Source organism: Plectropomus leopardus, chromosome 8, assembly GCF_026936395.1.
Source record: "Plectropomus leopardus strain MGB_pleo_1.0 chromosome 8, ASM2693639v1, whole genome shotgun sequence".
NCBI classification, from domain to species: Eukaryota; Metazoa; Chordata; class Actinopteri; order Perciformes; family Serranidae; genus Plectropomus; species Plectropomus leopardus.
The window spans coordinates 26,308,801-26,331,731 of record NC_142183.1 but is presented as its reverse complement, the minus strand read 5'-3'; the positions used below and the strand labels follow the sequence as shown (position 1 = coordinate 26,331,731).

General features: G+C 44.5%; 1 protein-coding gene across 3 annotated transcripts in view; it reads left to right on the top strand.

Moving 5' to 3' along the window:
* ebf1a (EBF transcription factor 1a) overlaps window positions 1–22,691 on the top strand; it is a 58,189-nt gene extending 35,498 nt beyond the window's left edge. The window contains exons 10-17 of one of the 3 annotated variants that reach the window (XM_042492866.2): window positions 1,991–2,117; window positions 9,270–9,358; window positions 12,701–12,766; window positions 13,309–13,471; window positions 14,652–14,831; window positions 17,581–17,778; window positions 18,512–18,580; window positions 19,748–22,691. In XM_042492866.2, coding sequence (XP_042348800.1) covers window positions 1,991–2,117; window positions 9,270–9,358; window positions 12,701–12,766; window positions 13,309–13,471; window positions 14,652–14,831; window positions 17,581–17,778; window positions 18,512–18,579 — 891 coding nt within the window. In that variant the 3' untranslated portion in view covers window position 18,580; window positions 19,748–22,691. The other 2 variants (XM_042492867.2, XM_088081268.1) reach the window with 2 other exon arrangements.
* Window positions 22,692–22,931: the final 240 nt, after the last annotated feature.

Here is a 22,931-nt window from a genome sequence, read left to right as displayed (position 1 = left end):
TCATCCCCTTGTAACAGGACATGATCTTCATGTGAGAGATTTAATAAATGTATTCCTTCTCAATTGTTTTTAGTGGTTTAATACATAAAAAAAAAAGATGAATGACATGACAGCTCCCCAAAAGTAAAGCCAAAACTTGATCGTCTCATAAACCCCACTCCCTCCATGTTGGTGAATGGGACACTGGCCAAACTAAAAAGTCAAAGCACAGATGAGATACATTTTTCCCAAAGATTGTTTCTATCATTTTAGGTCTTTCTTATCAAACTGATATAAAAGTGTTAATTTTCCTGATAATTTTGGTTTAATTAGTTATTTGAGTGGTTATGATGTCGTGAGTGACAGCTGTGTGTGGCAGTCCATGAGCTTGCAATCAATGGTGCAGCTCACAATTGGTCGGATGGCAGGAACATGGTACCATGTTGATTATTACTGCACAGACTCTGGCTCCAAACGAGGTCACCAATGCAAGATGGCAGTGGCCATATCCTTGATATTTTGGCTTAATTTTGTACAGTGGGATTAAGTGGAGATGTCTAGTCCATCTTTATATGCAGTTGCTGGTCTACAGAGGCAAAAGTATGCAATATTTTGAAAAAAAAATGAAATTAGAGAAAAGTCAATAGAAGTATCTATTTTGTGCAACAGAAAAACATGTTTCTTTCTCATTACTTTAATGATCATGTGACATCATCACATACATCTTGGGATCCCTAGGGGAGGGGTTTGAAGCACAGATTAGGAATCACTACTGTAAACTAATGCTAAAACAATTAGTCAATGAAAGTTGTTTAAATTAATATGTCAAGTGAACTGCCAAACATTTGCTGGTTTTAGCCTCTCAAATGTGAAGCTGTTCCTCTTTTCTGTGTTTCACATTAATGTAAATTAAATTAATTTAAGGTCAGGCAACTGACAAATAATAAACAGATTAGTTAATAGTAATAATGATCATTAATTGCAGCCCTAGTGTAAACCCATGTCAAAAATATATTACTATCTGAACACCCTGCTTTCTTACTTCCCTCTGGAGCAGTTTTTATATTTGTCATATCTCTCCTCGGCTCCCTTCCTGCCTTTTATTATGTTAGTATCTGCCTTCTTGGAATACGTGCACACCGTACTGTATGAATCTCTTTGTAAGGAGCATCTGCCACATGACTAAAATGTAAATGTAGTATATGTGTGAAATTGAAGGTCAGTGAGCGGCGCAGCTAAACAGCTTTCTCTTTAGTAAAAGAATAATTCTATAAAAAGCTCCTATATTATCTCACTGAGAGGTGAGTGGGGGCCAGACAATGGTGGAATGAAAGCGTAGCTAAGTGAGCAATGAAAGGGACAGTTAGAACAACACACACACATGCACACACACGATAGCTGCTGGCAGAGGCATTGATAGCTTTTGAGCGCTGCTAGCTTTGAGTGCTAGTTGACTATAGCGTGCGGAAAATGAGCACTCAGTGAGGTCTCATCTGTGTTTTGTCTTGTTACCGCTTTCCTTCAAAGACCCTTCAGTGTGCACACACAGACATACGTGGCGAGTGGGCTCATCAACCACAATAAGTGAGCCTGTTTAAGACACAGTGGTGCTTTAATGTGGCTAACGGCAGCTAGACAGCCTCAGCTGACAGACACAGAGACAGGGGCAGCAGAGACAAGCATATTATACATATACTTATACTGTGTAATAGATGTATGCAGAGGAAGGTGTGTTTTATTCATAAACAGATAACTGCTTTTGAACCCCTCTTACAGAGTTCATGTCAGCACTGATAACCATCCTAAGCCTCACAGTGACATTGCCTCGGGCTACGAGGCCACCTGAGGGCTTTAGCGCTAACACATCATTTTCAGGCTGATTATACAAAGAAAGAAAGTCAAAAGCTGCAAAGGAAAAGGTCTGAGGCGAGCCGACAATAGTCCCCTGAGCGCATGTTTGGATATGAAGTTTCATTGCATTAATCTCTCTGCCCTCTCTGCCTCTCCGTAGCTGATCACCCCCCATGCCATTCGTGTGCAAACTCCACCTAGACACATCCCCGGGGTGGTGGAGGTCACGCTGTCCTACAAATCCAAACAGTTCTGCAAAGGCACACCTGGACGCTTCATCTACACAGGTACTAAGCACTAACACTTACTAATGACTCTAATTAACAGAGATAATGCAGCCCCAATCTCTCTGCTGGCTTTTTTCATGCAATTTTCAACAGCTTGCCTTTAGAGTAATAAAAAAGCTATAATCACTTAACAAACTGCATATAGTGACTTTATTAAGGCTGTATATTTGCAGTATCTGCTAAACCTGGTACAGTTAAGAAGGTGTCATTTTCTCTACATAGTTTCTGGAGAAAAATGTGCATGCCAAACAGTTTGAAATTCAGTAACACAACTCAATAATTCAGTGCAGAAGCTGACTTATCAGGGGAGTAAAAGTGTTTGCCCTCTTTTATGAAGCAGGTGAAGGTCAGGAGGAGGTTTAACCTTTTGATTAGTGGGATTATTGAGATTTAACCCTGTCGAAGGCGTGATTCACAAAGGAAGAGTGGGATTTTTGACGGCGAGTGCAGGGGCATGAATAGCTTGGGTGTTACATCAGAGCGTATCGGCGCAGAGTTATAGCCGCGCGGTGAAAAGAGCGGCAGAGAGAGTGAATGTGAAGCGGTGATTAACCAATGCGAGGCCACAGGTCCCCGGGGAGGTTGTGAATCACATAAATCTGTCTGTAATCTCAACCACTGATAGACTTAGGCTGTAAGCCCCAGCTGGAATTGCCAACATTTGACAAAATCACAATTGAGCGAGAGCGTGTGCGTCACATCGCCGCCATGCATTTCCCTGCATCTTGTGTGTGTCCTAATTACTGTGCATGGACAGAATCCATGTCCATGCGTCATAATTATGACTCCCTGTTTGTGTACTCATAGAAAAGGCTGCGATAGGCTGCCTGTGTTTGTTTGCACGTATGTATGTGTGAACGCACTCCCGGCACACACATGCACGTTGACAAGTAACTGCATTACTGAGACAGAGGGCAGATGGGTGGGCAGCCTCTGCCATGCCAGAGCTGTCCAACAGCCCACTCTCTGCCAAACTCATAGAGCTGTGTGTGTATATAAGTGTGTGTAGGTGTGCGTATGTGTGTGTGCAGCCTTTTAATGTGCCAGACATGTGGGAACCGTATGCATAAACGCCCTATCTCTTCCCAGCCCTCCACTCTTTCCCCTTGTCGCATTCACTTATTCAAAACTTGCTTCTTTGGATGAATTCATCCCCTCTCTCTCCTCTGTCTCTGCCTCTTGGCTTCTATAAAGCCACATAGAAGAATCTCAACAGGTGAGGGGTAGCAAGAGGTCATCCAGTGGGAGCTGAACACACACACACTATGCAGCTGCTTGCCAAGCACTGGCACCTGCACGGTGACACAGTCAACCGTGTCGAGGCATAGATCCCAGCTCTACTCTTCACACACTTCACTTCCGCCACTGCTCCGTACCCTCTGTGGGTACTTGTACCTCTCCCACAGCTCCTTTATCAGGCCTTTTTTATCAAATCACGTTCTCCTAGCAAGGAAGAACCTGCTCACATTTGGTGTTTTGAATGAGAGGCACAGAACTACGAGAGGATGAACATTTGGAGTAAAAGAAAAAAAGCAACTGATGAGAGTGGAGAGAGGTGGATGAGAAAGGGAAGCTAGAAGAAGGATGGTAGAGAGGGATGGAGGATTACCATGGGCCATGTTGCCCTCCTGGGTCTGTTTGGCACCAGTTTGAGCCCAGTTGCCAGTGGGTACTAATCATGGAGGATTGGCAGCACTGCATGGCAGCTGGCAGCTAGCACGCACACACACACATCAACACATCCCCTAACTCGCAGACATGCATATACTCCTATATTACATGTGCACGCAAGATCACACACACACACACACTGAATTACATTGGGGACAGCTGGCATTGCTAATCAACTTCAGCTGAGGAGAGGAAAGCGAGCAGCTCACAGACCTAATTAAGTCAACACATACCCAATACTGCTGCTACCGCTACTTTGCAAACATAGCCAACACACACACACACACACACACACACACACACACACACACACACGCACACACATAACCCATCTATAGGTTTCCCCCCGCCTCCTGCACCCTCCTCTGCCAGATCATTGATACTCCACAACCGGCCGGCGCAGAACGGAAAAAATTCAGCTGTAGTTCAGGACGGAGGAGACAAGCAGGGGACTTTTGGTGCAGAGGAGATTCGGAGAGAAGCTATTACAGTAATGTGTCCTCTGTCGTCTCTGAGGACTCCTCTGCCATTAGACTTCAGAAAGCTCCAATTAGACTCATCAAAGGCAATTAAGCTCTCCACTGATAAGAATAAAAGAATGTTTTTTTTTCATTCACTGCTCTTCTTCTGTCTTTTTATCCCCTTATCCCCCTTCTGTTCCTCACTCTGCCCTCTGCCTTACCCACCTCTGGGGCTGAGAGCTCTCCCTAATCTTCCTGTCTCTCTCTCCTTCTCTCATTATCAGGTCATTGCCCACCCCCCTCTCTCCCCCATCTCCCCTGTACAAATGCATCCTCATGTTTGGTTGTGCATCACCTTTTGCTGGATTGCTGATTGCTGTAACATTCATCAGAGATGCTCTCCCTTTTCTTTTCTCCATGCAGTATAAAGTGATAATACTCCCTGCCACTAAGGCCCATAGGTGTGTGTGTGTGTGTGTGTGTGTGTGTGTGTGTGTGTGTGTGTGCTTGTTTGTGTGTGTTTGTGTGTGTGCGACACAGGGATACTGGCCATAGATTGGGGGAGCTGATGAATCGCCCTTGTCGTTCAAAAGGCAATCCCTCCCTCCTCAGTATGCAGCCTTGTCTGCTTAGTGCTTCCACTACAGCTTCTGCTGATATTAAAAGGCTCTGCTGGCTCACATTAAGGCCGCCACCATGCACAACGACACGCATCCGCGCACACGCACGCACAAACATTAGGGGTAGTTTTTCAGCACTGAGTGCAGATTAGGTGTGTAGGAAACATCACTCAGTTGCCGTGAGGAGGAGCAGGAAAAGTGAGGTAAAAGACAAAAGTCAAGAACAGAATTTAAACCAGCCTGGATGCCGCTCTCTCTCTCTGTCTCCCCGCCTCTGTCTGCCTGCCTCTGGGCTCCAGATGAGTTTTAGGAGAGGAGGAATGACTGTCAGTTGTCTGTCATTCTACACACTACAGACACTGGAGTGAAACACAGACGACGCTCTGTAAAGTTTTGATTTATTTTCACCCCTAATTAAGCTGCTAAGTGGTGAAATCTGCTTATCACACACACTGAGAGAGATTACTTTGCTTAGATGGCGCCGGACTGCTTCAAATTAGTAACATATCTGATGCTGATTGCGTTGATATTACGATGTTGGCGCAATTTACTAGAGCATCAGTGAGAAAATCTGTTGGTGACTCACAGATATGTTCTTCATTCATATGCACATGTGATCCACCTACACTTGTGCACGAGCACTTTCACACATCACAGCAAATGCAGCATGTAGTCATCTGGCAATAAAAGTGGGGTGCAACCACGGGCTGGTCAATTACTCGTCTTGCTCCTATTTGTGAATGCTGTCTTTTATTGAGCTTGGGTGGAGGCCTGCTGTTGATTAAAACGGCTGGTCTCCAGCTGGAGACAGGGACAGCTGAGATAGCTGCACACATTCACGTTTACTGCGCACAGTCTTAACTGTGAGGAAATTCACACCTCTATTTGAGATTGAGATTAATTTTCTGCACCATGTGGCTTGTCTTCCCTCTTTAGCGCGCTCAGTTCTTATTACAGGAGCATCTGGTCCATGATGATGATGTAAATGAATTTCGAACGAAGATTATTTTATACCCCGCTGAAATGAGCGGCGTTCACCAGGAGGGGGAATGATTTCTTATGTTTTCTTATATCTTAATTCAAGCGCGCACTTTTCCTCCACATTTTCAGAATTTGCATTCTCCCAGCGAGGATCCATGCTGTCAGGTATTGTTAACTGTCGACATGCACTTTTTGCAACAGATAATTAGAGCTTAGGTTGTAGTAGCATCCACACCTCCATTGATTTGTAGAATCTCTTAGCGCCCCCCTCCTCCCTCTCCTTCCTCAGCCTCTCCTTTCCTTTAGGAGCAAAAAGCTCTACTCATCTGTTTTCTGTGTATGAATTTCCAGCCATGCATTAGTCTCCCTGACATGTTCAAGCGATGCTTTATTTAGCTTGTCGGATTCTGCAAATAAACGCAATCTTGGGGTTTATGGAAAAATGGATAAAAATTAGATTGTAAGGTATTGATCTGGATTGTGAGTAGTCGGTGGGGGTGTTGTGTGTGTGTGTGAGTGCGTGTGTGTGTATGTGGGGTGGTGATGGAGGGGGGGCTCTCATCTGTGTGAGGGTGGGGGGGGGAGAAATGAAGCCGTAATTCAGGACTATTGAACCCCCTGCCACTGGCGGCATCGATCGCAAGGCAGCGCTTATGAGATCACACCTGAGCACTGGAGACTGCAGAGGGGAGGGAAAGACGGGGGTGGAGGAGGGATGTGAGGAGGGAGAGGGAAGACGAAGGAGTGGAGAGTGAGAAGGAGGGAGAAACAGAAGGTTGTGATATGATCAGCTCCTTTCCCACTGTCTGAGGGCCTGTTAAGGTGTTAACATCAAGTCTCAGAGCCAATTACCTAACCCTGCAAGTACACTACCCACTCACCACCACCCCGTCCCCCCATACACACACACATCCACGCGCACAATGTTGTGACACTGGAGGAGAAGGAGACATGGCTACTGGACACTTACTGTAGTTTCCCCCTCCTTCTCCATCTCTCCTCCTCCTCTCTTGTGTTTCCAGGACGACTCCACCGTGCTGACCTCTCAATTATCCCTCATCCCCCACCTCCTACTCTTTGCACCCCCTCTTATTCCTCCCCTAAAGCTCATACGTCCCCTCCACCCTTGCCTCTTCTCCTCCTTCTCCTACCCCCTCACCCCTTCATACACACTCCCCCTGCGGCTCTGTGGGTTATTATAGTGAAATATGAAGCGGTGTGGATTCTAGGCTTCATGAAATTTCCATGAGCATTGATCTGATCTGATGTGGGTGATTGCTAGGTGAATCCCTCCAGTCCAGGGCTGTTGCTCATCTATTCATTTATTTATGGCAGTTATGTTTTACTGGCTTTGATTTGCTCTTCTGGAGAGCGACAGCTAAGGATTATAAATATACCTGTATAGGAGAGTGTGCTTTGAATCCTGGAGTGTACTGGTACAACACTCCTCTTTCTAGGCAGGAGATTTTTTTTTCCAGTACTAATTCCTGTTGTGAAATGTGAGATATTGAGCATAGATATAAGTGCATAAAACGCCAAGATAATCCCCAAAGAGACACAGCCAGCCAGGTAGTTAGTGGTGCACGCTGTCCCCCACATACTCCTCTCCTGGTTTATGGTCCTTGAAAATGAGCAGAGACAATATCACTTCCTCTCTCAATTACCAAAATTGTCTTTTTATTTGTAATAGGGGGTATCTCTGTATGTCTTGGGGTTTTTATGCTATTGTTCACTCGAGGCTCATTTGGCACATTGTGGAGAACTGATAAAAAATTCATCATAAAAACAAAAGCCTTTGAGACGAAAGAGAGGATGTTGTCGGAACAATCCCCTCCTCAGACTGCGGGCCTAATCCAGGGCAAATCCTCCTTAAGGCTTTAGAGAGATCAGAGAATGGAGAAGTAATGTCAAATATTTGTCCTCAGAAATAATTCATAGTTTATTTGTTGCATGTGATCATCTCATTGTTTTGGCTTATTTTATCAGTGGACCAGCTGGCCTGTAATGCGTGTCATTCTTCAGAAGTTGAGCCTGCCTCTGGCATCTCTACTTCAACTTTTTTTTCTCCCCTTCTTTCCGTACTGTCTTTGCTTCCAGCTATTCACCTTTCCTTTCTCTCACTCTTATGGATTACTGGAACGGTCCGCTGGGAGAGCTGTCCAAATACGTTTGTGTTGCCAAAACAGAGCAACACCGATTCCCTCTCCTTTTGCTCTCTTTTGGTTTGTGTGTCTGAGCGAGCGGCTCAGGAGCAGCCATGGTGAAGTCACTAGAGGTCCAGCAGGACAGCTTGTACTCATAGCCTCTAGGGGCCTTTTTTCTGGGGGCCGCCTAGTCAGCCTGGCTCCTCAGATGTGAGGCGAGCAGGGCATCAGCCCTCAGGAAACGTCCAAGCTGCGACCCACAGGGGAAACAGACGGATGACACAGACACATACAGGCAATCCTCACGCATAATGGCTCCTTTTCTCTCACTTTTTTTTTTTACACTCTTACAAATACAAATATGTTAAAGCCACAAACACAACAACAGACTCTGAACAGAAGCAGCATCTTATAGGCTGTAGCCCAGAAAAGTAGCCAAGACTGTTATCCATGTATGTGCGTTGACTCCCCAGGCAACCCACAAAGAGAACCAGGGGGGAGGAGGCTAAAAGACAGAGAGGAGAGGGAGAGAGAGAGTACATTAGGAATGAATTATGTGGAGAGAGCACTTATCCAACAATCCTCCTCTGAAGTGTTTGTACTATAAGCCTCAGATCTTCATTGTATTTATTCTAATGTTTAAATATTCATGGTAAATCTTCTCATATTCAATTACCGTAGCACGACCACAGCATGCCGAGAGAGTGCTTTCTCCCTGCTGCCTGGATGATCTGACTCTGTCTGTGTGTATGTGTGTGTTTGTGCGTGCATGTGGGTGTATGCGACTGTCTCTATGTATGCATGTGTGTGTGTGTGTGTGTGTGTGTGTGTGTGTGTGTGTGTGTGTTTAGCTTGTTCCCCGGAGCGATCAAGCCTTTGTTATATTGGAACCAGTCTCTGTAATTGCTTATATTAGTCGCTGATCAACGCAAGACCACAGGACACACACACATGCATGCACACAAACACACACACTCTGCCTGATTCCTGACAGTCTTTTTATTAACCACCAAAGCAGGCGACAGAGAGAGATTCATTACATCACAGGCAAACAAAGACACACACCAGACTTAATAGAGAACACCCACATTTTCAGCGGGTTTAGTTTAATGTTGAAATACTCACTGTAAAAACCATGCTTAATTCAGTCATTCCCACCGCAACAGAGAATCACTCGTTCTTCCTGCCGCTGTATCTCTCTGTTGCTCTTGAACAGTAGGTGTTTTCATTATTAAGAATCAAACATTAAACTTTTCCCTTTCTGTTTGTGCTCAGCGCTGAACGAGCCAACCATAGACTACGGCTTCCAGAGGTTACAGAAGGTCATCCCCAGACACCCCGGAGACCAAGAGAGATTACCCAAGGTACATTGCCTCCACTCCTCTCATGTGTCTGTGCTCATGCTGGTTGCCACATGCAATTATTTTATAGGAATATGTCTTGGTAACATTGGTACAGAGATGTATTGACAACTTCTAGGGTTTCACAGCATGTATGGATACACGTGGCACAAGGGCAGCATGACCTCACATATACAGAGCAATGATTGAGCGCTATAGACAGTGGGCTATACATGACACCATGCAGTGTGTGCTTAAACATTTTATCATATGTTCATGGTCATTTTCTGCTCAAACAAACACTTTATTTGTACAGCAAACGCACAAGAGACTCTATTCATCCTTCCACTCAGTATAAGGTCATTTAGATTTGGCAAAGTGGGAGAGGAAAGGGGATGGATGGAGGGAGGAAAAGAGGGAGAGAGAGAGGAAAGGAGGTTGAGGGGGAGAGAGAGGAAGAGAGCGGCAGAAGCAGGTTAGGTGATCCATCATAGCTGTCCAGTCTTACCTCCTGCTGGGTCAGTGGATCGAAGTCAACCCCGGGTGGACTTTATTACTTCCAGCGTACACACACACATACACAAACCGGCGCACACATAGAAATTCACACACACACTTCTCAGTGGTTGAGCGTGCACACACGCACACACACTCAGTGGAGGGAAGTCACCATGAGGCAGAGATGGAGAGCCCAGGTAGATGCAGAAGGAGGATAGAGAAATCACTTGTCCTCGCTGTGTGTCATGTCTGGTGGATACAAGACTTGTCCTGGTGAGCTCTGGTCTTTAGCCTATCAACCCCCTGTTTCTCTCTAAATATCTTTGTATCCATCCATCCATCTCTTCTCTTCTTCTCGTCCTCTTACTCCCTCAGTCCGTGGTGTCTCTTTCTCTTCTAAATGAACAGCGGTAGCTGGCAGGCCCGGCTGTTCATTTCAGCTCTATTGATTTGTGCCTTTATTGAGGTAATAACAGTTTGTTGACCGCACTTCTCTCAACTGTTGGCCTCAATCATCGGAGAGAGGGGCAGGAGAGGGGCATACACTGGCAACTTCCTGTGTTGCAAACGTCCATTCATGGTCACCTTGGCTAAAAAAAAAGCCTCTTTGCGCTTGTTCTTCAGTCAATTTTTAATCGAGATGAAATTGATTGGGAATATAATGTATTCTGTTCTGGTTGCACCTTTTTCGAGCGGATTCTTAATGAACCCCTACACACATACACACACTGAGTTGGGAACAAGCAGGATTTCTGCCAATGCCTGTTCTGTCTCTGTATGTTGTGGTAATGATCCAGTGTCCAGCTGAAAACAGCCCCCATACTGCGCCGTAGCTAATAGTCAGGCCGTCAGGAGTGAGGACGGACTGCTGGGTAGCTCAGGCACAGCCAGACTACTAGGACTTTGGCGGAGCTGGGGGGTCTGGGGCTGGCTAATGAGTGACCGCCCTGCCAGACGAGGCCAGGCTCTGCTCTGGATCAGGTTCCCCTTCCTGTTGACGTCTCTGTGGGCCTGACTTTACGGGAAGAGACCCTGCGCCCAGGAAATGGTCTCCCCTTACAGCAGCAGAGCTTGGGAGGCAGCACGGCGCTAACCACATTTATCTGTTTATCAGAACGACTCTGGAGCGCTGCCTAATCGCGTTTAGCTTCTGGACAGATCCCTTTGCTAACGAGAGACTGATAGGTACAGACAGGGCACAGGACCACGAGAGAGAGTGATTAATAGGGAGAACTGGAGAGAAGAGGAAGAAGAAGAGAGACTGAAGAAAGTAGTTTCAGGTGAAGGGAAAGTGCAGGAGGAGATGGAGATGCAGAGACAGACAGGAGGTCCTGAGGAGAAAGAGCTAAATGTCTCTGAGACTCATAGAGGAAAAAAAAAAATTAGATGAAGTGACTGAGGTTTCACGTGTCCTCCCTGAACACCGTTACACTCCAGCTGCGGATCTGTTTGCGTCCTAATGCCTCGCACTTCCCTCATTTCCCCTCCTCCCGCTCCTCCTCCCCCTCCCTCCCTTCATCCATCCATCTACCTATCTAGCAATCCCTGGGAGGCACGGGGCGTCGAGGAAAAGCAGAGAGAAGGAAGCGAGGAGCGGTGCATACATACTAAAGAACCACTTACCTTCCTAGGGCCTCTACATCTCTCAATCACACTGAGCAGGCCTCCTCTCCAGTCTCCCCTCTTCCCTTCCCTCCCCTCCTCCTCCCCCCTGCCTCCCTCTCTGCCTCCCCCAGATAGTGCTAGTAATGGGAGGTTAACACAGAGGCAGCGCTCCCATTATTGAGTGAATTTAGCACCTCGGACAGCGCTCTACAATCTTTATTGCTTTGCTGACCCTCTCGTCATGTCCTGGACGTGCTCGACAGCCTCCACATGTGCGTGGCTGAGTGTGCGGCCCAGCCCGTGTGTATGTGTGCGATATGAGGTCTGATTGAAAGGCGGTGTGTCACGGAACAGAGAGCACACATGCTCCAGGGCTTGTTCACAGCGAGGGATACACTCAGGAGGGTATAGCGCTCAGCGTGTGTGTGTGCGCGAGTGGAAGAGAGGGAGGGAGAGAAAGAAATGAGGGGGGAAGGTTGGAGGGGAGGGGGCTGCAATTTTCTGGTTGTCGCGCCTCCAGCATATATCCTGGCCCCGGCACATTAACTTTTAAAAAGGGTTTCGTAGGGCTGTAGGTGTCTACATCACACACACATATAACGACTGCCTGGAGTCACACACTCATACACTCAGGGAGGGGAAAGAATAGAAGCAGGGAGAGGAGAGAAAGGAGGGTAAGCGGTAGAAAATGAGCGCGGAGGAACGGCAAACACTACGGAAGGATAAATGTTTGATGTGGGAAATTCCACTCGGCGGTTTTCACCTGAGCAATGATGTTCTACATTTATCACACAAAGTGGATGCAGGGCTATTCACTTGGATCATTACCAGGGTTAATACAGGGCAGGAGACGGGTGTGTCCCCGCTGACGAGGGGAGTTGTATAGCCGTCAACCTGATGATATGTTGTGTTAAATGAGATTGATGTGCGATCACGTGCAGGAGATTCATGATCCGGCGGTGACAGCAGGGAGGAGAAGATGTAGAAGATGGCTGACTGATAGAGAGATATAGGCTCATGTTTTATTCACAGATAACAGTATCTTACCTCTGCTCTCCCAAACTGCCCCAGCTAGTAACAAAGTGCCGGGACAGGCCCATTTCTCTTCCTCTCCCTTACTCTGTCTGCCTCCTTCCTCTCTCGCACTCTCTGTTCTGCATTCACAGCATAATGTAAGACGTGAAATGTAATAAAAGTGACTGAACTCTTTGAGCCGTCACCCTTGTGATCAATCCCTTCCCTCTTTCTCTGCTTGATTGTTAGGAGGTGATCTTAAAGAGAGCAGCAGACCTGGTGGAGGCCTTGTATGGGATGCCGCACAACAACCAGGTAAACATGAGCACCAACATCAATATGTGTTTGTGGTTTGGACTACACACAGCATCAAAGGCGGTGTCTCCGCTGGCCCCGGCGGCACCCCAGTGTTTTCGTTCAAGATCTGGGACCCACAAACACACACATGGGAATAAGTTAGTGCCTCATATCAACACATGTTGAGGAGGAAAGGAGGAGATGTGCAATGAAAACTGACTGAAGAGGGAGGAGAGAAGAGGAGGAGGAGAAGTGGGATTTAGACTGGAAGGAAGAGGAAGGCTAAAGATTTGATGAGTCTGTTAATGAGGCTTTTCTCCATTTACTGGAACCAATCCCACCACTCCCAGTGACCACTGATAAAAACCACTCAGACTACTAGGTTTACATGCACAATATCTCAACTGGAGATCTAGCATTCTTTAAGACCGTAAAGCCTTCATCAAGGGCACTATTTCTCCTCTCTCCTCTCCTCTCCTCTCCTCTCCTCTCCTCTCCTCTCCTCTCCTCTCCTCCCTCTGTTGCTTACCACGGCTCTTTTTTTCCTCCCTCATTGTCAGGAGATGATCTTGAAACGAGCAGCAGATATTGCAGAGGCCCTCTACACAACAGTGCCACGGGGGCACAACCAGCTAGCCGGCCTTGGCAGCGGCCCTGTCCATGCTGGCATGATGGCTGTAAACTCCTTCACCGGGTCAGAGGTGGCGCAAACAGCCAATCAGGGTGAGCAAAGTCAACAGGAATCAATTAAAGTCTATTATCATGGGAAATGTGCCAACGGTTTATTTATTTTTATCTCTTTTTTTGAGAGAAAGATGGATAGTCAAGGTGAGTAATGTGATAGGGAGATTTTATTTTTCATGTGGGAAATTCAGAGAGGGTGATTTAAGAGCATGGAAGAAATAGGGAAGATTCTGAAAAAGGAGGACAGAAGGAGGAGGTGGCGGCACTAAGAGACCGGGAAAACTTGAGACGAGGAAAGAATGAAGGTGAGAGAGTGAAGAATGGAGAAAAAGAGAGCCGTGGATGGAGTACGATGGAGAAATATGAGTGGGTCCTAGGGGTGTGTATATTAGACTGGGGTCGGCCCCTGTCTGACAGAGAGAGATGCGGGTGCAGTCAGTGGTGATTCATCACATGTATCAGGGGAAGGAGAGGAGAGTGGATGGACCAGCCTCTGGATATGTCTCAATACTTCCAATGAGCTTCTTCCGTCCTTCATCTTCATCTGGAAACATGCTCAGATGTGAAGAAAACAACAGATATCAGCTGTGCAACTACCAGCCAGCAGTTTCCAACTCATAAGAGATGAGGATGGGGAATTGGTGGAACCTAATTATCAGGAACTACAGCAGAGAAGTGCAGCCCTCGTTGCACCAGAGAGCAGAAATTCCTGATGTTCAATTCCAGCTGTTTTTTTTTATCTCCAGTGTCAGCACGTTGGACCTGAGATGTATATTTATAGTCTCTTTTTCATTTTTTCCTCTTTCTGGTTGCTGCCCCTGTAAAGCATAAAGAAGAGAAAGATCCTGTCAGAAATACTGGCTTCATTCTTTATAAATTACAGGAGCTGCAGAGGCCTTTTAGTGTTAATTGCCTTATCAATAGATCTAATTTTGGAGAGGAGCCAGTGAGGTTAAAGGCCTCTTGTTTCAGTAGTTGGATTGCAGCTAGTTCCCTCTCATATCACTCTTCCTCCGCTCTCTTCATTGCTTTCTCGCTCTGCCATATGCTGTCTAAGAGTTTTCGAGAATTTCTTTTGGCTAATGTCGCTACGTCCATTAGCCGTGTAGGGGAAAGTGTATTTGGCAGCATCGCATGTTCCTCGTTTTGTTTTGTCTGCCATCTGCTATACCCCTAACATCTCTTTTCTCTCCGTCTCCCTCTCTCTCCTCGTCCATAGGTTTCAGTAGGAGTACGAGCAGCGTGTCCCCTCACGGTTATGTCCCCAGCTCGACTCCCCAGCAGAGTAGCTACAGCTCTGTCTCCACTAGCATGAACGGCTACGCTAACTCTGGCATGGCAACCTTGGGCACCTCGCCCAACTTCCTCAATGGATCTGCAGGCAACTCGCCCTACGCTAGTGAGTAAATACACCACATCTGAGACCTGAAAGGCAAGAGGGGGAAGACAAAATGAAAAGCACAGAAAGCGAAAAGATTGAGTTTGAACATTTTGAACATAAAAGTATTTGACAGGTATTAAGGAAGGGGGGTGGGGGGGGTGGGGGTAAGGAGTGACACAGAAGGGGAGAGTCATTCAGTTCAGCTGGCTCATCTGTTTCTTTAAGAACAGAGTCAAACGCAAATCCCCACTTTATTGGCCAAGGGAGCAGATCACCTAGCACCCTCTCCGGCGCACACACCCCACCACCTCACACACACACACACACACAGACACACACACACACACACACACATTCACCCTCTACATTAAAGACCCTTGATTAAATCAATAAACTAATTGCTAGAGAAGCAATTCCATTTCAGCTCTTTGATTCCTGGGTGTTAACAAGTATTTTAACAGGCTCATCGGCCCCACACAGACACTTTCAATCAATGGCCCCTCGGCCTGCCTTTGTAGGTCCAATTTTCATTAATTGATTAGTTAGGCCCCTTCATAAATGGATTATGACTTTATTGCGAGGATTTGTCAGGAAGAGCCATAAAAGCTAAGTGTTGGATAATAACAACAATAAAGGCAGGAGCAGATATCAGAGAGCAGGTGAAATACGACTTGGTTGATTGTAAAATCGCTGAGGAGGAAAATGCTCTTAGTGTATTAGCAGACAAAAGACAAACCCAGGAGGATGGATGGGATGATGTCAGAGGGAGACAGGATTTGGGTTTTGAAGATAACCTTCTGGTCATGTTTGTCTGCGGATGAGTCTAATGCCCAAAATCCGGAAAACAGCGATCTTGTATAAAGCTTAGATGTCATAAAATTTCTATTTGGAGATTTTTTTCTGAATATTGTGGTGCTGCCTTATGTGTAAAATCCTCACAAAATGAAATCCAGAGCTCAGTGATGATGTGGATCTTAGGCCTCATTTATACTTCTTCTATGTACAACAATAGATCTGTTAATTCCAAACATTGTAAACATCATCGCCGGCTTACTTTTGTTTTCTTTATGATAGCACAGCTACATCCAATAAATGGCACTAGAGGGCAGAGTCAAATCTTGACAACAAACGAGGCAACAGTGGAGGAGAATATTGTACCTTTTAACAGAGGCAGCATTGCAGACAGTGGTGGTCAGTGTGGCCATTAAATACAGTTGTGTCCAGCTTGAATACGCTACACTGCCCTCATGATTTTCGCTGGTACTGTTGTGTTTCATCTGTATTCATAAGTTATCAGAAAACATCCACAAATACAGAAGAAAAAAAAAAGCAGACTACAGACAGAACGCCCCATTTGTGTCTTTATATGTAACAAACATTGAGCATAAAAGAGCCTTAAGGCTGAGAGTTTACAAATTTGCAGCTTTAAGGCATGGCCACACCAGCGTTTTTTCCTTTTTAAAAGAACATTTTTCTGAGAAAACAACGGAGTTCAACTTTTGGTTGAGTTTGTCTGACCAATAGCAAGCAATCTTGACAATGCTGACCTTTGAGGAAACAGTTAGCGGATAATCCAAAACAGAAAAAGCTATCATTTATAAGCTCACCATCAAGTTTTATTGTTGACTACGAAGACTTGGTTTACAGACAGTCAGGGGACAGGAGTCAGTAATGGATATGGTACATTTAAAACATTAGATAAGAAAAAAAAAAAAACGTGTGAATTTATTATCCCGTTAGCAATGGAGCTGATGAGCTTTTTTGCACTTATTTATTTAGCAAGTTTGTGAGTTTTTAGAGCTTATTTCTCTCCTCCAAATAAACTTTTTAAATGGCTAGTTAAACTAGCTAATACCTCACCCTACAAAACATACGTCACCAAGCTTCTACAACCACATAATTTGCAAAAGCCTGAATGAATTTTGCTGAGCCGCTTTCTGGTCTCACTGGGCATTTAGGCATTTGACTTTAACACTAATTACAGTGTTGGACATATATGACCAACAGTTGATTAAAGTATGTATGAAAACACAAAGAAGCAGTATCCCACCATACTGCCAAGACCCTTCATTACACTGGAATTGCTTTTTTTTTTACACAGATTCATGCTGCCCAGGTGTCTGATTTTAGAAAGCATTAGGGCGCTGAAGAAGTATAAGAGGCATCACTGTCTAGTCTGACATATAATATATATATATTAGGCAGTGATTTCTTTACAATTACACTGGCATATCATAGCAATAACAACAATTTACCGTCCCTGTTAGTGAAATCTCCTCCATGATTATTTGTGATGAAGGTGATCTGAGAGAGCCTAGTTTGCCCTGAAAATGAATTAAAGATCCAGCACCCCGAGTTAGCAGGAGATGTTTATCAAGCCGTTGCACCCCTTGAGCAACAGCATGAGTCATCAAAACAGACTGATCAGAGGGCGAAAAAAAAAAGCTCTGGGCTGTTTTTTGGTGCAAGTTTCCAACTAAACACATTTCTGTCTTAGCTATGGAATATCTCATTGCCAGGTGGTTGCTAAAAAACAACAACAAAAGTTTGAGCCAGTTGATCTGAGTCCAAAATATCATCCCTCCTGTCATCATCCATTGACCAGTCCCTTTCTGTTCGTCCCGTCTGCCCGTCCTCTGCCCTCGGCCCTCTCTCTAACCTCGTCTCTCCCCTCTCCATCTTCATCTTTCCTCCCCGTCCTTCTTCCCTGACGTGCTCCCTGTGACCCCCCTTAACCCTCCTTTCCTACCCGTCTCTCTTCTCTCAGTCGTCCCGTCAAGTCCCACCATGGCCTCGTCGACCAGCCTGCCCTCCAACTGCAGCAGCTCCTCCGGCATCTTCTCCTTCTCTCCAGCCAACATGGTGTCCGCCGCCGTCAAGCAAAAGAGCGCCTTTGCCCCTGTCGTGCGACCCCAGAACTCCCCTCCCCCCACGTGCACCAGTGCTAATGCTAACAGCCTGCAAGGTAAGCTGCTGAACGAGTAGCGTTTATGTACATACATTGTAAAATCTGACAAGATGATCTTACTTTTAAAAAATACTCTGACCAAGGTTAACTTACTAAGACTATTGATCTTAAGTCATGTTTAGTTTATATGTAAATGTTACATTTACTTTAAATTTTGTTATATTTATATAACTTTGTGAAGCTGTTGCAACTTAAAAATGAGTAATAAGTGAAATTACCTTGTTCTTGTGTTGGCAGCTTTAATAAATTAAGTTCATTTTACATAACTTGATCATGATAAAGAGAATTTTTCATTTTATTATGTTTAAAAATATAGAAATATCTATAGCAAAATACAGATATGAGGCACAGTAAACTTTTTTTTAATTTGCAACAACCTTAACAAATTCAATAAAACATCTAAATTTTAAGCTTAGTGTACCATTAGATATTAAGTAAAAATAGTTTACCTTTTTTAAGGCAATCGATTTAAAAGATTTCTTAAAGTAAAATCAACTCGTCAAATTTACAATGTAGTATCTAATGACCTCAGAGCTGCCGTTTTTATGTGTTCATATTAAAAAAGTATAGCTCTTCATCAAGCTTTAATCCTGCTCTTCCTCACCGCCTTATTATAACAACTTTTACTCCCACTTCCTCCTCCTGTTTTCCTTTTCTTCCTCCTCTTCACCCCCTGTTTTTTCCTTTCTTTACCCTCCTCAAACCCCTCCACTCTCCTCCCTCACTGTAGATCAGTCTTTTGTGGACTCTAGCAAGTACTCATCAAACAACTCTCTGCAGGGCCTGGCCTTCTCCTGAAGTACGTTAATTTTCTTCTTTCTCTGTTTCTTTCCACGCTATCCCACGCCGCTCATTTTCACTAGCCAGCTCATCCTGCCCTACCCTTCCTTCTGTTTTCTGTTTTTATTTGTCACTCTTGACTTGTCAGAGAGGCAGCACGCCACGCCACATGTGTTCCATTTCCTGTTTTCACTTCCTGCTTCCTGCCCGTGCTTCAGTGGGTGTCTCTGTGGGGGGGGGGTTGTGCCATGGGTCGTTCTGTTCTCCCATTACCACTGAATGCAACGCGGGGTCTGGTCGTCTAGGCAGGATGTTGTATGGTGTTGAGATTCTGAGAGAGAGAGATGATGGATGGGAATCTTTATCAGAGCCCAAAGCTAAGCACTTCCTCACTTCCTCTGTCGGCGTTGATGAGCGCTGACCACGGTGACCCAAAGGGCCATTGGCCACTGTGCGCTGATCACACTGACACACACACACACACACACACACACACACACACACACACCATTCGGTTAATCCCAACAAGCCGGAGACACTTAGGAAATAACCAGGGAATTAGTGGATTGAAGAGAGAGAGGGGAATCAATAGGGAGCCAATATGTTATATGAAAAATTCCTCCCTGTGATGGCTTCTGTGTAAAAAAAAGGGGGGAAGGGAAAGGGGTGGGAGCGCGGAGGTGAAGATATCGGAGCTAGTGGAGGGCAGAGCATGATATAAGGAGGTAAAAATGTGAATATAGCTCCTGGCTTCCATTTCCATGTTCAAGTGTTGAGCGTAATTTCATCACCTCTGTCATGTCACGTCACTCCCTCTCTCTCATGTTCGAATTATGCTCCGCGATGCACAATGAGCTTACACAATGTAACTGCTAACAATTAACAGTGGCAGCTCTTGCATGAAACTATTCAGAACGGCCCTGCGAAAAGTTGAATGATGTTGTCGGCGTGCGCCAAGTTAGCGGCGCAGCGGAGAAAAATGTTTTGATTTCGGGGGCCTCAGAATGAAGAGATAATGAGGGAGAGTCGTCTTTGTTCGCCAGATGCTGGAGCACATTTCTGTTATGTGACTGTTGTGATGACAGATGAAACCCAGCAATCACATGACTGACCTCTCTTTCTTTCTTTCTTTCTTTCTTATTTTACCCCCCCACCATCTTCCTCCCCCTCTTTTCCCACAACGCAGCGATTCCCGGGATGATCGTTCCACCCATGTAGAGGATCTGGGATAGCTGGAGATTTGGGAATGTTGAGAGGAAAAGACACAGTAGCAGAGTCTGGCGAGTCTCTGTTGTGCTCCGGAGCTGAACTGAAGGAAGTCAAGATAAGACGCAGGACTCTGTTAAACTCAGGCCTTTCCATTGGGATTTCATCTGAAGGGATAGGGGAGGAGAGGAAAAAAAAAAGGAACAATACGAACCTTTGTGATGTTATTTCCCTCTTGGTTGAATTAGTGTAGCTTCTCTGACACCGCGTTGGATGGAGTGTATAGAGACTGATAGTTTACCCACAGCGTGACACTGACCTCATGAAAAGAGCATTTATTTATCTTTATGTTTATGCCTGTAAGGTTTGGGTTTGATTACTGGAGGGCCCCCACACCGCCTTGCAATCCATAGCTCGCACAAACAACAGTCAAGTGTTGGGTCGGCCATGAAGTTTACGTAACCTCTGTCACAATAGAGGACGCTTTCCTTAGCTCAGCCTGCTTATAAAAACCACAGAACAACACGTTGGCCAAATGGGACTAAGGTCAACGACACACAAAAACAAAGAAATACAGAAAATCAACCCTCAACTTTGCTGCTAATTTTCCCATAAATCTAAAAATGGCATAACAAAATTGCCCAACATCAGAACATTTCTTTTTTTCCCCTGTTTGTTTTTTGTTTTGTTTTTGTTTGAATTTTAATAAAACTGTGAGGATTGAGCTGTTTGCAATATGCTTTTCTGCTTGTCATGTGAAGAAAGGTGATGATTTAGCCAAAATTGACATTTTGTCGGAGATTTAAGTGAAGACTTGAAAAGCCAGAGGATGTGTGCGTCCAGCCAGCACTGTACTGAAGGAGTCTAGCAAATATCAAATTAGAATAAATGCGTGATATATGTGATATATTTTTGTATATAAAAAAGTTTTCATTTGACGTTTCTTTTCTTTTTGCAATAGCTATAGTTTGAAATGTAAACATTAAATGTCTTAAGGCAGCTTCTCAGTACAGAAGATAGATTTACTGTGTGTTGTCAATATCTCATCTGCTAAACACAACAAAACATGGATTTGGATACAAAAAGGGGATTCCTGTAAAATATCCTATAAATAATGTATTTATCCCTTGTATTTGTACATTGCCTCTCACCCTCGTTTAGTTGTGTTGTGTAAGTTTAATACAGTAAGTGAACATATTTCACAGTGTTTTGTTTCATTATTTACTGTTGTCTCTCACTATTTAAATGTGACTTTTTTAAAATCTTTTTTTGTTTTGTATGTTGTTTTGCATCGGTATACCATGCTTTCATTTGTTGATTCAAAAACATGCCATTGTCTATTTTTGTATTATTTGTAAGTTAATAAAAAAAATCTTTTTTTTTTCCTTATGAAAATGTTTATTGTATGGCAAAAAAGTAGCATCTTATTCAGAGTATTTGGTTGAAGTAGATTTTTTAAGAATATATACACACATTAATATATACTGTAAATCTATATCTTTTTGTTTGAACTCTTTGAGGCTTTCAGATTGTTCTTGAACTGATAATATGCATGGGTTCTTCTCTTGAGTGACACTTTCTTTTTTGTGTGTGTGGAAACCAAGAGAACTAAGAAATTGCTCTGTGTTTTTCTTTCTTTGAGTTCCTCTTTTTCTTCTCCTCTGTTCTTTCTTTTCCCTGTGTTATTTATGCCTGCTTACACACTGTATCTATATACTCTTTCTTTTTTTCTGCCACTGTAATCTTTACCAGCAGTCTAGATGCCTTAACAATGCAAACCCATTCTTCATTCAATCACGTGTACAGTTTTCTACCCTCACCACAATTGTCTATTGCCACAGAGGAATTCATGGGAACTTGGGGACAAAGCACAAACCCACTCTGTTTGGTGGTGAAGCCAGACTAGAATACAAAGAGCCATAATTCAACAATCACACACACCCCGATGTACTATAATACTACAGCAATGGCACGCTTTGAAGGACAGTCGACGCTGAGAGGCCCGTCTCAGCTGTGCTCATTGCACTTTAGTGTTCCCAGAAACACTTTTTTTTGTAGCGATTATGTAGCTTTTTTTCCTGATCAATGAACTAATTTCAACCGCATGTTGGTAATATTTCTAATTAACCGCAGGATCACAGCAGAATGACAACGCAGAGCTGTTTTAATTGTAGTACAAAGGGGCGCACAGTGAAGACAGGCACTGTCACAGCACAATTTTAATCTCACACACGGAGTCGTAGGTCTGACTCCAGTATCCGACAGACGATCCCCCCCAGTCCTCCTCCATGTATTAGCCTTTGGACAACACAGCTTCATTACAAGCTAAACACAACAAGAAGTGAGGAAGCATGAAAGGGAGCTCCTTGCCCCCTCAGACATTTCTGTAGTCTTTTCTTTGTGTCTGCCGTGTGTCTTCAAGCTGTTGCTGGACAGAGAATAGGGCTTTTCTCTCTGCTTTTCTTTTCTAGAGCCTGGTTTTGTTAAGTGGGTAGAAAGGACCGTTTTAACAGAGGCGCCTGCTGACAGACGAGTGTTTTTCAGGCACTTGTGTGCCTGTGCCGGTCGGGGCCGGGGCGGGAGGGGCCACACCGTATCTGTTTCAAATGAACTACAGAGGTCTGTTGTCATACAATGGCTTCTTTGTAAGCAAAGTTCCATCCTGATTATGAATATTGGTAATGGGTGACAAAGTTTTGTATTTAGGTAACAAACAACAAAAAAAGAAGATGCAAACCAAATAGCTGGTGTCTATTTTTCCCTCTGTTTTGTCTTTGACTGCAAATACACTGAACAGCTCTATGATATAAGGGAAGAAAAAAAAATTCTACTGTATAGATTGTTATTGTTTTTGATGAAAATTGAGCTGTAAGATAACTTTTGGACTCTCACAATGTTGAATTAAAGTTACCTCTTGTCTGTGACTTTGTCAGTTGTCATTTTGTTATTTTGAAATATGTCACATTTCGGGATTTTTGTGACACTACTAGCAAAGATAAAGTTTGGTTCCCTCAATTACAGTTTTCAGGTTGAATGTTGTGCTTCTGTGAAACAGTGTGCAACAGGCTTTGAGGTCAGTTTTCTCTTGTCCGCTGAGTGTGTCAGAGATGTTACCTAATCAGATGTGACGTGTTTGCAAATAAATGTCCTCCAGTGGTTTCCAA